This window comes from Alosa alosa, chromosome 10 (genome assembly GCF_017589495.1).
Source record: "Alosa alosa isolate M-15738 ecotype Scorff River chromosome 10, AALO_Geno_1.1, whole genome shotgun sequence".
In the NCBI taxonomy this organism is placed as follows: domain Eukaryota; kingdom Metazoa; phylum Chordata; class Actinopteri; order Clupeiformes; family Clupeidae; genus Alosa; species Alosa alosa.
Genome location: NC_063198.1, coordinates 12526660 through 12543582, shown reverse-complemented (window position 1 = coordinate 12543582; position 16923 = coordinate 12526660). Strand labels below are relative to the sequence as shown.

The 16923-nt window shown below is 41.0% G+C and overlaps 1 protein-coding gene across 1 annotated transcript in view; it reads right to left on the bottom strand.

The window, feature by feature from the left end:
- Window positions 1–8783, bottom strand: part of igsf21a (immunoglobin superfamily, member 21a) — a 205024-nt gene extending 196241 nt beyond the window's left edge. Inside the window, exon 1 of the mRNA XM_048254468.1 lies at window positions 8325–8783. Coding sequence (XP_048110425.1) covers window positions 8325–8463 — 139 coding nt within the window. The 5' untranslated portion in view covers window positions 8464–8783. The remainder of the gene's footprint in view (window positions 1–8324) is intronic.
- Between the last annotated feature and the right edge of the window lie 8140 nt (window positions 8784–16923).

Below are 16923 nucleotides of genomic sequence, written 5' to 3'. Positions count from 1 at the left end.
CACTGATTACAATGCTCCAGTAATCTAGTGTGTGTGTGTGAGTGTGTGTGTGTGTGTGTGTGTGTGGGGGTCAGAAGCTGTCTTTTGACACAAGACATGACTATAGTGTTACTGTTTGACCTTCATTAAAGTGATGGTTCGGAGTAATTTCACCCTAGGGTCCTTTGCACCATGACCCCGAGCCAAACACCCTTCCAGAACCTGTTTTCCCTTGGTCGAACCCTGGTTGAGTAGCGCTGTCAGAAACGAATGCCGTTCTGCAGTCGTGATGGACCTCTCAATAAGGGGCCCGGTCTGTCTGATTGAACAGATTGTATTCTACTGAGTTAGTGAGCGCACAGGACTCTAAGCTCACAAGCTAAGAGGAGCCATCTAGTAATTCAAACTTACCTAAACTTTCTTTCAGAAACCATCAGGGAGAAAGTTTTCTTTCTTTCCTCAGAAAATGACATCAGTTACAACCTCTTTGAACAGCACTCACAAGATCCACTATAGATTGATGGGACTACAGTATATGGTGAAGAGACCAAGGTAATGAACGCAAAATAAGAGAGCTTTGGTCTGTGCACAGTTACACCATGTGTCTGTAAACAAGAAAGAGCTCTCCTCTTTTGTTTGTTAACCTTTTGTTTTAAGGGTCAAGTCAAGTGTCCTACTTCCAGCACATTAAGGTGCATGAATTGCTATTTTATAAGCGATTCTAGGAGTTGCAGTTGCAGTTGAGTTGACTTCCATACAATCACAAATATGACACATATTATTGATCTGACTACAAAGGTGAGTTTCATTAGGTTCTGAAACAGACGGATTGCATGTATTGACATGTGTTTGGATATAACACATTGGACACACTGCAAAGAGGGAGAGAAGGTCAATACCTTGAGCCATTCCTTCAACAAACCACACAATCAATAGCTGCTTAAAACTGAGTTCACACCTTGTTCTCAGGGTAAGGGAAATCTTAAAGAGATCGAAGACAGCAATGAGAGGAATGGATTTATGCAGGATTATGAACAGGTCCTTATGGCAGGCCAAAACCGCACATTCTGAACTCAGAGATTGACATGGGATGTACAGTATGCAGGTCAATGCAGTGCAGTTGTCAATGCAATTCAGTTGTCAATCAAAGGCGTTGAAGATGTAGGTCTATGGCATTTTTTTTTCTGAAATGAAAAGTCCATCAGGCAGTTTAAAAACCACAAAAGTCACTAGTGCCTGTTTACCTCCCCCAACACTAACACAACAACAACATAAACAACCAGGTGTTACAACTTCTGGGTCAGTGGACTCTGGCTACAGGTGGCAGATGTACACCAGCTGACAGTGCTGTGATATCCAGTCTGTGACTCTTTATTTGTATTTGTTCATATTCAGTAACTGTATAACCTGATAGGAAAATGGGTGGCTCATGAAAAATGTAGGAGACTTGTAATAGAAAATTGAGAAAATGCTGTCAGATAAATGGCTTCCACATTACCCATCTGTCAACTGCAGCATGTTCCAAATGGCCAGATGATATTTATAGCATATTGTTTGCATCCACTTACTGTCCTCATTCTCCTCTGTGCCCCTCACCACAAGAGGCCCCTTCAAAATAATTGAACAAAAAGAATCAGAAATCCATGCGAATTACAACCTCTGTAATGATTGCACTGTTTCATTCAATGATTGCAGTGCTTCGGTGTTGCGCTGGCCACCACAGTGGTGATTAACTGAATAGGTTCCTTTGCTATTACAGACTTGGTCTTTCGGGTGAAAGGGGGCGGATGGCAACCATCAGAAATCTCCCCGTGTGGAGACCAAACAAAAGATGTAAGAAGATGAACAAATCTGAAAGAAATCTGAAAGAAATCTGTTGTTGTTAGAGAACTGCGAGTAAGAATCCTCTAAAATGATTGGGGCTCTCCTCTCTCTCCTCCTGGCTATTGCTTTCGACTTGTTTTGGGCTTTGGTATTTTCTGCTTCAAAATCTGAGTGGTAGTTCAGACTGGGTAATTTTATCCAAAATCAACTATACTGTTTGGTGGGTTTGGAGCCTAGTTGTAGTGGGAGGACAAATGGTGTTGTGGGGACTTAAAAAAAAATGTGGATGTTCTGCAGAATTCAGAAAATGTTTTTAATGTAGCAATCATTATCTCGTCTCTGTTTAACCTTTAAACACTGTTCGTTGCTACCCCCCTTAATTTACTGTTCGCGGTCAAATTTGACCGAACAGTTTTAACTGCTCTTAAATACCAATACCATAACAAAAAGTATTATTTAATAGAACATTATTGTAAACAGACCCTTATTAGAACATTAACATCTACATCACGTGTGTTTGTGTGTGTGGGTTTCTGTATGTGCGTGAATGTGTGCAGACAAAGAGAGAGAAAGAGAGAGAGAGAGAGTGTGTGTGTGTGTGTCTGTTTGTGTGTGTGGGTGTGAGTGTTTCCATGTGTGAAAAATGCATGTGTGTGCAAACATTGGTGGTTTTCCTGCACATGTGGCAACATGACAACATGAACTGTGTGTGTGTGTGTGTGTGTGTGTGTGTGTGTGTGTGTACATGTGTGTGTACAGTATGTGTCTGTTTGTGTGTGTGTGTGTGTGTGGGGTGTGTGTGTTTCTGTGTGTGCATGCATGCCTGTGTGTGTGAACATTGGTGGTTCACATGCACAAGTGGCAACATGACAACATGAACTGTGAACTGTGTGTGTGTGTGTGTGTGTGTGTGTGTGTGTGTTATGTGTGTGTGAGTGGGTGTACATGTGTGTGTGTGTCTGTTTATGGGTGTGTGGGTGGGTGTGTTTCTGTTCACCCCTATTCACGTATGTGCGTGAATGCCTGTGCGGACATTGGTGGTTCACACGTACAAGTGGCAACATGACAACATGAACTGACAACATGTACTGAGTGTGTGTTTGTGTGTGTGTGTGTGTGTGTGTCTGTGAGTGGGTGTACATGTGTGTGTACTGTATGTGTGTCTGTTTGTGTGTGTGTGTGTGTGCTTCTGTGTGTGCATGCATGCATGTGTGTGGGAACATTGGTGGTAAGTTGTAGGAATGTGTGTAAGGAGATATATTTTATCTCCTGGATGAAATGTATACTCTTTCCCATTAATTTCCTATGGCGGTCATTTTTGACCGTAAACAAAAAAAGTGTTTCTATGTTGAATAAATCACTCAAAATTCAAAGAAAATAGTCAAAATAAATTCTATGTGTTCAAAAGCCTTTTGTGAAGGATATCATAAGATCTTGAGGCAATCTGATGAAAAATGCCATATTTATGGTACAGGGAATGAGTAAATCGGTCATTTTTGACCGGAACAGTGTTAGAAGGTTAATTGGCTCGAACAAATGCTTTGGATTGTTCAAGTGCGATGAGTTTTGAATTTGTCCCATACCAAATGGTCTGCCTCTCAAAGAATGATGTCTTATTAGACTAACACATAGGCTCTTTCAAATGTCAAAACAGTTTAATCCTTTGACAGGAATTCCTGTTTCCTGGATATCTCTAGCAAACAGTTGGGCTAATGTGTCAGTGTTTGACAGTGATGCAACAAACCGTGCATGAGTTGATTGATTTGGTAATCCACAGAAACATCGAGGAAATATTGCTGTTACAGGAAGGCACACCTCTATATTGTGCATCTTCACTGCAATTCTGTCCTTGACCGTGATTTGCTGTGACTTCATTGTCTGAGGCTGTGGTCGCGGATAACATACTAATGCAACAGTTCCCCTTGAACATCCCGTAGACAAAGTGATTCTACTGGCGAACACACAGCTCACATAATGATAATGTCTCAGGTACCTATCTTCAACACCGCAGCCACAAACACACACCATAGTGTCCCCAAGCCACTGGTGAAGCGACTATATCGGATAATACATAAAAGCTTTAACCACTAACCCATAACACACTGTTTTTTATTGTTTCTTTTATTGTCTTTCAGTAGCTCTCCCACTGAACAACACTCCCTGACTATGCTTTTTTATAAGTTGGACTGTTAGGGTAGTGACGGGGCTTTTACTGTCTACAGAGATGGAAAATTATATTTAATGTCATAAACAGGACATCTCCCAGTCCCAGGTCTAGTATACTGGTCTGGGTGTTATTATGGGAGGCAAAATCTTTGCCACCTAAATGTAAACTGAGTAAGGAGTTTGTACCAGTACGTAAATTGCAAACTTCACTAGTGCATAAACACAAATAGTTGACTTTGTCCAGGAAACATAAAATGTTATGAAAACAAAACACAGCCATGGACAAAAACAACAAACAGGAAAAAATTACACGATGTGGCACCAAAGAACTAGGAAAACATCAGACACATTTGTTATTTGAAGAGAGCCACACTCTTGATGAGGATGAGCCAAAGCTGTGTTCGCCTTCCAATGTCACGTCCCACGGGCCAGGACACAGCTGAGGCCCAGAGTGCGGAGGATTTAAAGGGGCTTTTAAACAGGAATAGGAGTTAGTCGTGGCAAGGAGACAATTTCAGGGCACCGCCGCAAGGGACGCAGAAAAAATTTACGATTCCTTTAAAACTCCTGGGCCTATATGAATGCAATGCACGGTCCGTTAACCTTTATAATGAAAGCAAAGCAAACAGATGCAGTATAGGAGCGTGACTATATCAATGCTACCCAGAGAAGAGAGCTGGAAAGTGCTACTTAAAAGCATTTGAATCATATTTCATCCCCTTAATTGAAGATTACCCTCTCAAAATTCAAGCGGCTCTTTTTGAAATTAAGATTTATTGGACCGTTAGATCCGAAAATCATTGCCGTTCCACAAGATGTCTTTTAAGATGCAAGCTCAACAAGAGTGTTGTCTTGGGAATTCTGTACAGTTCTCAGTTCTTCAGTCTGTTCAAGTGAAGAAATAAAAAACAGCATGATCATATGACACACTGACAGACACAAAACAGGATGTTCTGTGGTTAGAGTGGACAAGTGTCAGTGAAATATGAGCCTGGCCAAAGGAGAGCAAATTGCTGCGTACTTACTGAAAAAGACCTGTTTGGTTGCCAAGACTCGAGTCATTTTAGCTTCGGTATAGATACTTTGCCTGACCGTGACGGATAAGGAGAAAGAACTCTCCTTGGAGAAGGAAACAGAAGAACCCTCCAGGGAGCCTGAATTACTATAAGGAGCCAATGTTCCTCTGGATGGCCAAGGGTCTAGTGACAGGTGTAATAGGTCAAAAATTAAAGGGAAAAGCCTGTCCGCTGTATTTCGGGCTATCTTACCACTGAAACATAGTAGTTTTACATTGAAACACAATGACAGTAGAGTTTGTCTTTCAAACGTGCAGCCTACCAGATAAATAGGATAAATAAGTATATCAATAATATATATAGCCTAAGCAAATATATGCAAGCAAGTAAAGATTGGCAAGAGATGGTTCTACTATGGTGATATCTGATTCTGCACTGGGCAGATGACCTGTTTATAAAAGGCTTAGGTACTTCACCAGAGGAGATTCACTATCTCCAAATAGGAGCATCATCAGGGAATGCATATTTCACTGATTTCCACTGTTATTCTTGGGTTACGTCGTAATTATTTAATCAACATAAAAAATGCATTAGTGCTGCTTAAACTATTTGCATTTGGGTCAATTGCAGTTCAGACGACTGTGTGTTTTATATTTTCTATACTCCTGCAACAAAGTGCTATCTTGGACTGTGCATGATATGGTTTGTCATTACATGAGGCAAGGAAAAAAAGTACAATTCACCGATAGAGTAGAGTCCAACCATTTAACATGGTTCATCATCAGCATATAAGTTAACCAAGGTACTATACAGTATTGCTCTGTATCCTGTTTCTTGTTAGAGGACTCTACATAACTCCATTTCACAAAATCATCAAAAAACTTTGTTTTAAAGTCAGCATACTCCAGCATTTGGCAACAATGCAGGAATGTAAATGAGTTGTCCTGAGAAGTCGATAAAACTTGAAAAATAAAAGATTGACTATGACAGACTGTTGAAGAAGGATGGAACATAAGGAAGCATCAGTCCTACTCAATGGTTCGAGTCTTGAAGATCTGTGAGGAGGCATATAAAATCGATGAGGAGGAATTTATCTCCAGGTCAAATCGCGGAAAACAAACCAAACTGCACGCCTTGCACAGGTCTAGACACTGCAACAGGTTTTCAGATAAAACCACTTGGACCTCAGCAGCTAGGCCTTCAACATGAATCCACAAATGGCTTAGAGGACCGAAGTCCAGTTGTCGTTTCCGGTATGTGTGGGCTTCCACAACAGGAAAGCTGCTTTCAAGTCCCTAAAATAAAAGTAAAAAATCACGACTCCCTCTGTGAATCAATACCCTGCTCCACCTCATCTGTGATTGGACCATGAGAAGTTTCTCACTCCACATGTGAGCAGAGGAGAAGACTACTTGCAGGTTGCAGTGGGAGTACAATATTATTTGGCCAGGCTTGATTTTCCAAAGTAGGCCTACTGTATAGCCGAGTGGATGAAAGCAGAAAGGACCCAGCAAGCTAAGTGGATGAGACAGCAACATCTCTCTACAGCGTACAGAGCAGTCTCGCACTTGAATTAAGAGTTCACACATGGAGTGAACATCACTGCAAGTACATTTTTGGAAAAATTATGGCATTGATGTAGCTGAATCAGGAGAATGTTAAAGTCAACACTCTAAGAAATATCCCTCAGGGAACATAATGTTTTCCTGACCAGTTTAAACTACAGTTAAAGGCTGTATTTGTGTAATTATCACATTGCTTTGTTTTTCCCCCTTAGCAAAAGTTTGACCTACTGCAAGTTTTCCTTTCATGTCACTCTTATGGGCACCTGTTCAGTTAGAGCTCCTTTAATGAATGCATTCAAGGTACAAAAGCACAAGTATAGGCTAAAATTAGAAAAGGATGAATATGAGTCATCTGATTTGCTGTGAACACAATATTTGCCATGCAGGTGTTCAGCAAAACACAACTAAGGAGTTGTAGTTGAGAAAATAAATAATTCGTATGATTCACAGACTACTGATATCTAGTCTTATTCTATTCAGCAGGCAAATGCTATGACTGAGTTTAATTACAATGCGCATTGCAATGTACCGCTTGGAGAAGAGAGCAAGTGTCTCATTTTGCACCGTTTTGTGATTTTCTTTCTGTCACCGCGTGAACAGCAGGGGAAGGGGAACCACAGGAGTTATCACATCACATCACTGATTCACGCTCGGCTTAAATGCCATCATGAGATTACCGCATGAGGAGATGCGCAGTTTCGACGAAGCAGTCAAGCAGCTGGTCGAGAACAAGCATGAGTAACCACAGCGTGCCTGTTGTCACTCCAAATGTTGCTACCTGAGTCTGTCAATCATTTCTGGTGTGTGTGAGAGCTCGCTTCTATGCCATTACACCTAAGGCGAATATAAAGAGGGTCGGAGGGCAGCTACTGCGAGAAAACACTTATCATCCAAGAAACTTTACATTTTTACGTTTAAAGCCGGACATTAACCAATGGTTAATATCGGATTGCGCTTTATAATGTGACGTGAGCACACATGAAAGCGAGGGAGATATTGTCTTTTTTAGCTACTTGTCCTATAACCTACTGACGATCCATTTGTCACTTTATGTGAGTTCCGCGAAAACATCATGGCTAATCGGTTCAGTTCGTGCAGTGTTCAGCATCCTGGCAGAGCCAAATGAAACACTTGCTTGTTGATAGATTTGAAAACAACAAGGACTGCATCTCAACTCTCCTCAACCCCAATAGCCTATCCTAAAACGTTCATCCTAACCCAAAATATGGCCATATAGGATAACAAGAACAATATTTTATGATGATGATGATAATAATGAGTCTATTTAGTTCTCCATGTCTTCTGCTGATACATGGTCTGGGAAAATTGTATTAGTGCAGCCAAGAATACTCAATCCCTTCCTATTCCCATTGCCCTCTCTTCTCTCCTATCTTACCCAACCGTGCCATCCTTGCATTGCAAACGCATCGTGGCGGCACGTAGCCTGGGAAGGACAGTCTACAAAGGGCTGTGGATTTAGTACACGATAGAAAAAAAACAATCCTGACTTTGATCCCATGACGAAAGTTAGCATCAGTCAATCCACTAAAAATTAGGTTACTTGACGTTAGTTGTTTAAACAAACCCCACTACTCTTATTGTAGATCGGTGCCGACAGGCACGAAGAGCAGGGAGGTAAACCAGAGAATACCAATGAAATGAGACTGCGAAACGATGTCCTTAGGAATGAGCAAGTGCATTCCACGTAGGTTGCGGGCTGCTAAAAACTGTCAGAGGATATTTAGCATGTCTACTGCAAAGCGATATTACTCACCAACGGCTAAATCCAGTAGATTCGTGCAAAAGAGAAAGCACAAAGACAAGACGGTCATCTTTCCCATATTTGACAATAAATCCCAAACTCCATATGCGTTTACATGTTCTCCGGTTCTTGACTGCGTAATCCACACCATTCCAAATGTACCCGCTCGGGTGGTCCCCTCAAACTGTTCATGGTGCAGTTCAAGTGTCGCTGAGAAAATAGAAGTTCGAAATTAATAGGCTATACACTTCAACAGGCGCAACAAGGACGAACTGCCAGTGAAGAGAGCTGTATTTGAAACAATACGGAGACACGGAGAAATAAAATATTTATCTTCCCAACAACCCTAGAACCACCGCTTTGCAAAGCAGCGGCAGTCGAGGATTAGAAAAACAGATATAGAATTGGATGAAAATCTATGCTCTTCACTCAGTGCTCTCTCTCTCTCTCTCTCTTTCTCTCTCTCCCGCCCTCCAGACTCAGACGCACGCAGTCACTCCTGATCACTCGCTCTTTATTTCACACAATTTTCCTTAATCCCACCCTGGCTCCAAACCCTTCCCCTCTAATTCTGTCCACTAAGCCGATTTATTTCTGCAGGATTTTGTTTTTCCTCAGTGAAAAGGTTTTTTTTAAAGATCGTTATAACCATATACTCTATACTGTGGTGCCATAGACAACATCGACAGCAGCGAACCTGGAAAGAAGGTTGGGAAGATGATATAGCCTACAGCATGTTCCATTTATTTACCTTTGTTTTAACTCAAATGTCAGTCTCCCAAAATTGATACGGCTTGAATACTACAGAAGTCACAGCATAGAGCGGGGATTCAGGAATGACCCCATAGCCCAGACAAAAAGATAAACTAATCAAGGTCCTGCAATAGAAGGTGGACAGTCAATGACTTACTGTCTTATGGCTTTGATATATTCCCAGCATGGATGACCACAAGGGATGGGATTTAACAAAAATCTATAACGTTGACTTAAGACTGTATTTAGAGTAAACGTTTTATTATTCAGTAAGGTGTGGAAAAACACAACAAATCATTAGCACATGCTGCTGTAGTCTCAACCCTCTCTGTGGTAGTGCCAAGTTTGGTCCTGCTTCATTAGTTCCGTATTTGGCAACAACTATTATAAATATTCATCTGTTTATAAGCTGCTAAATGTATGTTTGTTTTTTTGCTCTTGGCTGCACACACCCTCACTAAATAACAAAGCTGCTATTCCCATATAAAAAGCATATTGTTTATCTATTAGGATCAACGGATGAAATTTCTTTACACCGTAAACAACAATACCTTTCAAATCATAAACGAGTGAACCTGAGATCTGTGTAGTTAGTTGCCACATTTATTTTTGCAATGACTGAGATGACGTCATTGTGAAACAACTGGAAATATGGAGATGGACATGGAAATATGGAAGTTGGTAATCAGCAGAACCAGTAGAATCTGAAATAAAAACAAAAAAAAGTCGTTCTGACTTTTTGATCTGATAGTCCCCCATCTTCAATAGCATAATATCAACTTGAAATGCAGGCCCAGGCCAGGAATACAGTGTCCATGGCTTTGTCAATACTGATGCTCTGTTCTCATAATGTGGAGTATTGTAATTATATTTGCAGTGTTTTCATTACCTATTTTTTAAAGTTTCTCCCACTGTTCCTCCACATCAGCATGTTCCTATCTAACGATTAACACCAATTAGACACGCTCAGCTAAATGGATGACTCTGGTCATATTTATGCAATCTGTCCATGCCATGCTTTTATCCACGCAAGACAACAAGCATTGACTTTCTAACAACACATTTTGTAAAACCAACTAGTAGAAGAGCTAGGCGAGGACAAAATGTAACCAGACTGGCATAGGAAGTCATTGTTGTGGGATTGAAATTGTACCGTATAAAAAAGAATCCTGTGTTCATGGTCATGTAATAAGATTCAGATGTGAATATACATGTGCACACACATGTGTAAATATAAAACATACATGTTCAATTTATGCATGTTATGAGCTCTATATAATGTACGTTTTGTAAAACACATCTGACCTTGCTCTGCATGTTTCTATTTACGTTGTATGATGATGGTGATGATGACAGGAGACCTGGCCTAACCTCTGCAATGATATATGACGGGGAGCTAATTAACATAAGAATATATATATATAGAGAGAAGGGGTGGTATGTGAGAAAGAAAGAGAGAGAAAAGGAGGAGAGGAGGAGGGGAAAAAGGAAGAAAAAACACAAAGTCTCATAAATGGCAAAAGACAGTCCCTAGAGCATGTAATTGCACTGCCGGAGATGAACTCTGTATGCTGTGGCTGCTGCAGCTGCCGCTGTGCCTGCTGCCTGTCTGGGGAAGGCACTGGGAGCCTGCAGTACTAATGCACTATCTCACATCTCTAGAGGGCAGTGTCAACAACAATTTATTAAGGCAACAGAGCCGAACGTGTTCCTGTCCATATGGCACCTGCCCCGTGAACAAAGAGAGGTCCCTGCTCTCGAGGGTGGGGGGGATGTTGGGGGGGGGATGGATGACCATGTCTTATACAGATGTCATGTACAGTCTTAACCCTTGCCAGTGAGGTTTAGACAGGGCACACTAGCAGGGATGGAAGCTGCTCTGAGGATTTTGGTTCAATATATTCGTAAGTGTTGTGGCAATGCCTTATTTGTGGCTTGAGTGACACAAAGATCACAATGTAAAGGTGGAATATCACAATGTACAGGAGTCTGACTTCTGTTCTCTGTCAGAAGCCCATTTCTGTTCGTGATCTTTGCCGTTCCCTGTCACCAGCCAAAATTCACAAGCAGGCAAATCGTGGCGGACAGAATGAATTTGCCACTTTCATTGACAACAGCAAACACTTCTGCCGTGCACCGCAAACTTTTCCATAATCTGTCGGCTGACACGCTTGGTGTCATTCATCACGTTTACCTCTTACAAGGGAAATGACACAAGAGGAAACAGCGATGTAAAGACACTCAGCAAAGGAGGAGAGCAGATTCAGCTCATCCAAAATGGAGTTGTATAGTCACTTAAAGTTACCCCAGCTCACTTTGACAGATTTCTTTTGTTTGTTTTACCTTTTAACGTTCAAACCATTACACCTGTCTTATACAGTATGTGTAAATGCAGAAGAGTTGTACTGCATTACTGTACTGAATAAAATGCTTTTTAATGATTCATCATCATACAGATGTCTTTCAGCCTAGAACATATTAAACTAATAGTAAAATGGCCCCACCTCATGTTAGGAATCAATGCAAATTATACGGTGTTAATTAGAACAGCAAGATAGTATGCAGGACTATTGAGTTTGTGGAATAAAACAATGGTAGCTGAAATGTTTTGTGCAGAATATGTTTGCATACACAGTTAAAATAATTTCTAACTGTCAATGATGAGGATTATATAATTCACTGTAATCGGTCCCAAAGAGTGCAGAAATAGTCTTTAGCTGGCAGTAATGATCTGAACACCATGACAACCAGAGTCTGTGAAAAAGGAAGTGATACAACTCTATGTATAAAACATATTAACTCAGCCAGTTTTCAGTGCAACCAGCTGACAGCTCAGGGAAGGTGGATGTGCATGCTGTCTTTCATCAATAGTTCCACTTCCCAGGGCTGCTTCCTTAATACCACAGCTGTAGAGAGAGTGAATCTCCTCCATCAGCTCAGGTTCCCAAGACTGCCCTAGTTCTCTAAGAAGGAAAAGGCCAGCTCGGGTTCAGCCAACTCTGCTGCTGCTGCCCTGATTGTGTATTCTTGACAGGGAAAGGTGCAAGGCAGCCCGGGCCCAGCGATGCGCCAACATCAATCACCGGGAAAATGTGACTCATGTGCGGCTCGGTTTTACACACAACACATAATCTAACATGCAAATCAACCTTTGGTCAGAGCCTTTACCCTCCCGTGGGCTGAATAATCACCAGCCCTCGCTGGTGACTGATTTCAGGCTAGCACATATCAAAATGGTCTGGCTGAAATCTTGCCAACCCAAGGTAGTCAATCAGGATCCTGTTTGACAAGGTTTTACTAGCAAAAATAAACCTGAGCTGGAGTAATGATGTTCATCATCAGTCATACTTCCCATGTCATTTGTGTAATGGTTTTAAAGGAGAATTCCGGTGTGATATTGACCTAAAGTGTGTTGAAACATGAGACCGAGTGTGAACGTATGTCTCATAGCCCATCTCGGCTTGTCCCCTGCACTCCAAAATCTGGCGCTAGTTAGCCGATGCTACCAACAGCTTTTTCAATGGTGGTGCTTTTTTATCCAAAAATAATTCCGTGGAAATGCATGGATTCAGGTTGCTGCTACTGGAAGAAACTGGAATCCATGCATTTCCACTGAATTATTTTTGGAATCGGATCCCTTATCATACCTGTTCATTCTTACTCGTCGCTCGACTTATCGTGACTAAATTCAAGGTGGCTGCAAACGCTAAACTAACCACCATTGAAAAAGCTGTTGGTAGCATCGGCTAACTGGCGCCAGATTTTGGAGTGCAGGGGACAAGCCGAGATGGGCTATAAGACATACGTTCACACTCGGTATCATGTTTCAACACACTTTAGGTCAATATCACACCGGAATTCTCCTTTAACTACACAACACTTTGATCAACACTAACATATTACTAACAATAACATATCAACAGTGAAATCAGTTGTTCCTCTTTGTTATTCTACATATATAGCTTTAATACATCACTCCTGCCTATACTGCTAAGAAGCACCTAAATATATTACAGATATCGGTACTGACAAAGCCAGAGATGATTGTTTGGTAAAAACACAAGGTTTCCACAGTAGGCCTACTGAGTGTCTACATACAGCCCATGACACTGCATCATTCAGGGGGCATATTATGTAAAACTCACTTTTTCTGTGCTTTTTTACTTCCATTTGGGTTTCTGATGCTTCTACAAACACTCCAGGTGCGAAACAAAAAAGAAGTATGGGACCTTCAAGGACTCATTATGGTTTCCTATTCTAAGGCAACATGAACATTCCATTGTAACTTGGTTCGAAATGCATGATTATTGCATTTTTTCTTGCCAGCGGGTACACAGCATGACACATCAGTACCACTGTTGATAATGCCTGAAGAACTTTAAGGACTAGCCAGGCAGAGATGGAAACAATGCTACTGCCCATGCAGCTCCAGTAAAGTTAGTATTGTTTTCATTCAGTCAAGAAAGTATTCATTTCGACATAAAATGCGCGCACATGTCCACAGAGGAACATACCATTTGCTTTTTAGGATGCGTATTCTATATTGATCAGTTATTTCAAATAGAGAAAGCAGTTCAAATATGTACAAGTACCAATATGATATTAAACCTAAACCATGCAGAGGTCTGATGTTTCTTTCCACCTGCAGCAGTGTGTCAAAATTTAGGCCACTTTGGAAGTGAGACTCCATTGCAAGCTCCACTTTTATCTTAGCCTCAGGATCTTCTAAGAATATTCTTTTGCTGCTGTTTGATATTCTATGATTCTATGACAGATATGCCACTTTCTACAATTTGCAAATGAGTAGCAGCATAGCAGCATTACTAAATCTTCCGGTCACAAAAGTCAGCAATAATGTCTTCCTCTGTTTGCTAACAGTCTCCAAATATAAACACTGTGGCCACAACAACATTTAAAACTCATTAAACTGTCAGTAGGACTGATAATGCCTCTAGGATCTGACCAATATGTGAGTCTGTTCTTCCAACATTTAACCCAGTTCTTAAATACTAAACACTATATGAATCATAGCTTTTGGTCTGAATCATTGGCCACATCAAAGTACCTCACTGGATTTTGCTTGGTCATTGTTTCACATACGTGATATGCCTCATACCGATGTCACGAGAATCTAAATGGCTCAGAGGTTATGGTGGTAAATCGACTGTGGCTGTGGCAGGTGGACACACATGGAGAGGAAGGGCCTTCTCTCTGGATAGAACGAGAACACCAGCTGGTCGGATTTTTCAAGTAAATGGAAAAGTAATTTCATTTGGCCGGCACAGGGAAATTAGGGCCCCTCAAAAATGTAATCAGCACATAAATCTGAAGAACAGCGAAGGAGATGACTGAATTCAGGAGATGTGTCCACATGTCAGTTTTGGCCATGGTTACACATCAGTGAAAGGCAGAGGTGATAATCACCTCAAGTTAGCATGCCTGGACACGTCTATAGTATTTCAGCTGTGTTTTTGAAGAGGCTGAAATGACTCTGAAGTGATATTGTTGTTAACAGGAACCTCAACGATGGTAGCAGACAAAAGGAAAGTTATCTGACATAATATACTGCATCTTACCTGAGGCTTTCATGATTGACTGCGTTGGTCTTACAGGGAATTATTAACAAAAATGGATTCAGGAAGAATACTATACTCTTCACAGATACCTTTTGGAGTCATACTTCAATCTAATATTTCAATCTGTTTGAAATCTGGTACCAAAAAATAAACCCTTCAATCGTCCACCATGGGTACCGTTCTCATTTCTTCATTTGCATTATAATGGCTCTTATAACAGATGGAGCCAGTATCTCCGCTAATTGTCATTTGTTCATTTTTTTCCCTGCTGCATGTGTGGGGATGTTCACCATCTTTACTCTTGCTGTTGAGACTCAGCTTGGATATTGCATCTCCCCACATGATTAAAAGAAGTGCTAACTGCCCCCTCATCAAGCAATCCATGTCGTCGTTAACATCATTTAATAGCTGTCATGGTCTATTAGTGTAACTCTACTGGTGAAGCAGGGGTGTTTACTCAACGTGGGATGCAGAGAGGATTATTGGGAGAAAACAGTGGGATGGTCTTATCACAGGGTCTTGTGGTATTCGCTGTAGCTGTGCAGGGATAAAGAGTGATTGGCACGATATTCTGTCCTGATACTGTGCTGTCACTGAAGGAGCTCAAGGCTCCTGGATGGATGAATGTAAATTTCTGTGAATTTATTTCTTGGGCCTGATTTGATGAAAGATTGATCTATCTGTGTCTTATTTCCAGGGGAGAGAATACGTAGTAGCCTATACCAATTCTTGGTTTACTGTATCGTATCAAGCAAAATACAGTTAAAGCAATGTCGTGCCAATAGCTTTGCATTTCAGAGAAATGATTAAAGATAAGTATTGTCCCAGCTGATTTCTCATCTGAAACTCATTTAGCACTGTAATCCCAGAGTTTATATTTACCAAGCACTGAAGTGTGTTTGAGGAGAGGAGCATCATGGCTACCAGGTACCCGAGATTGTCACATCCTGCTCATACTCAGGGCCTTAAACTGGGGGATATGACTCAGTGTTACATCAAATGAGTAAAAAACCTTTTAAAAACTAAGACAAAAAATATTGCAGCACCTCAAAGAAAATCAATAGTTATAACAGAGCTATTTTAAAAGAAACCCCAAATGGTTTATACATTTTCTATAGCATTGATTGGGATATCTGGCTAGAATTGTTTAATGTTACCTCAAACTATTGGAATTTTTTTTGTTCTTCCACAGGATCACACTGTTATACATGAGCACGTAGAGGTCAGTAAGGCACGTGAGTATCCCCTTCAGTGTCGAGGACTGCCGTGTCTTCGTCCCCAGTGCTTCCAGAACGATCTCTCACATGCTCATAACACAGAGCCACGCTGACTTTCATCTCCTGCTCTCTGTTATAGTGACGGTATCAATAGTCCTGTCATTCTCTGAGCTGTATTTTATCAGCATAGCAGTGCGGGTGGGAGTAGACTTCTCCCTCTGCACATTTTCTCATAGGACTGATGGCAGGCAGGCAAAAAGCTGCATGCGAATATTTGTACTGGACTGCTTTTCTATTAATCCGAAACAAAAGTGTTGTGGAAAATTCTCCATGCTTCTTTAATTTTGCGGCAGTGACAAATTGAGATAATTGTAAGCCATATATAATAGGCCTAAAGCTTATTTCCACATAAAACAGACAGGCACATGCATGTCATTACAAGATAATGTGTTGTGAGTTTCAATTGAGGGTCTGATTTGTTTTATTGTGGGGGTTCAACGTGGCAGCTGTTGAAAATAGAATAATTACAAGCACCTTTGAAATTTTTTTTTTTTTTTTAAAGGCCAGAATTAATTTCCCCCCAATAGCACGGCTCGGGTTTTATATGGCAAGCTCCTTACATGAACGAGTCAAAGAGAGGACACAGCTATAAGGATGGACTGGGAAAGGGACCCTGTGACACTGTAGAGCTTAATCTTCTTTAACTTATAGTATTTTCTAGAAAGTGACTCACTGTGCTTAGAAGTAAAATACTGCCTAATACAGTCGGTATACACCATAGTCGTATGCTTGACTAACATGCAGTTGCTGTGGCGGTGCAAACCCAGTCAAGTGTAAGCATTGCCATTCCGTCTAGACTGATGGAGGTTTTCAATTATAGCTCGTTTTATAGCAGCAATTAAATGGCAGTCTGCCTAGCATGGAGCATGCATAAATCCTATGGATCGCAAAAAAGCACATCCGAAGACTTTGCAGGATTAGGTATGAAAACATTTTGTTTTTATGTATTCTGTCAACAGAGCCTGTTCCAGTCCTGATTCATTGCAACAGCAAGCAACTACCACA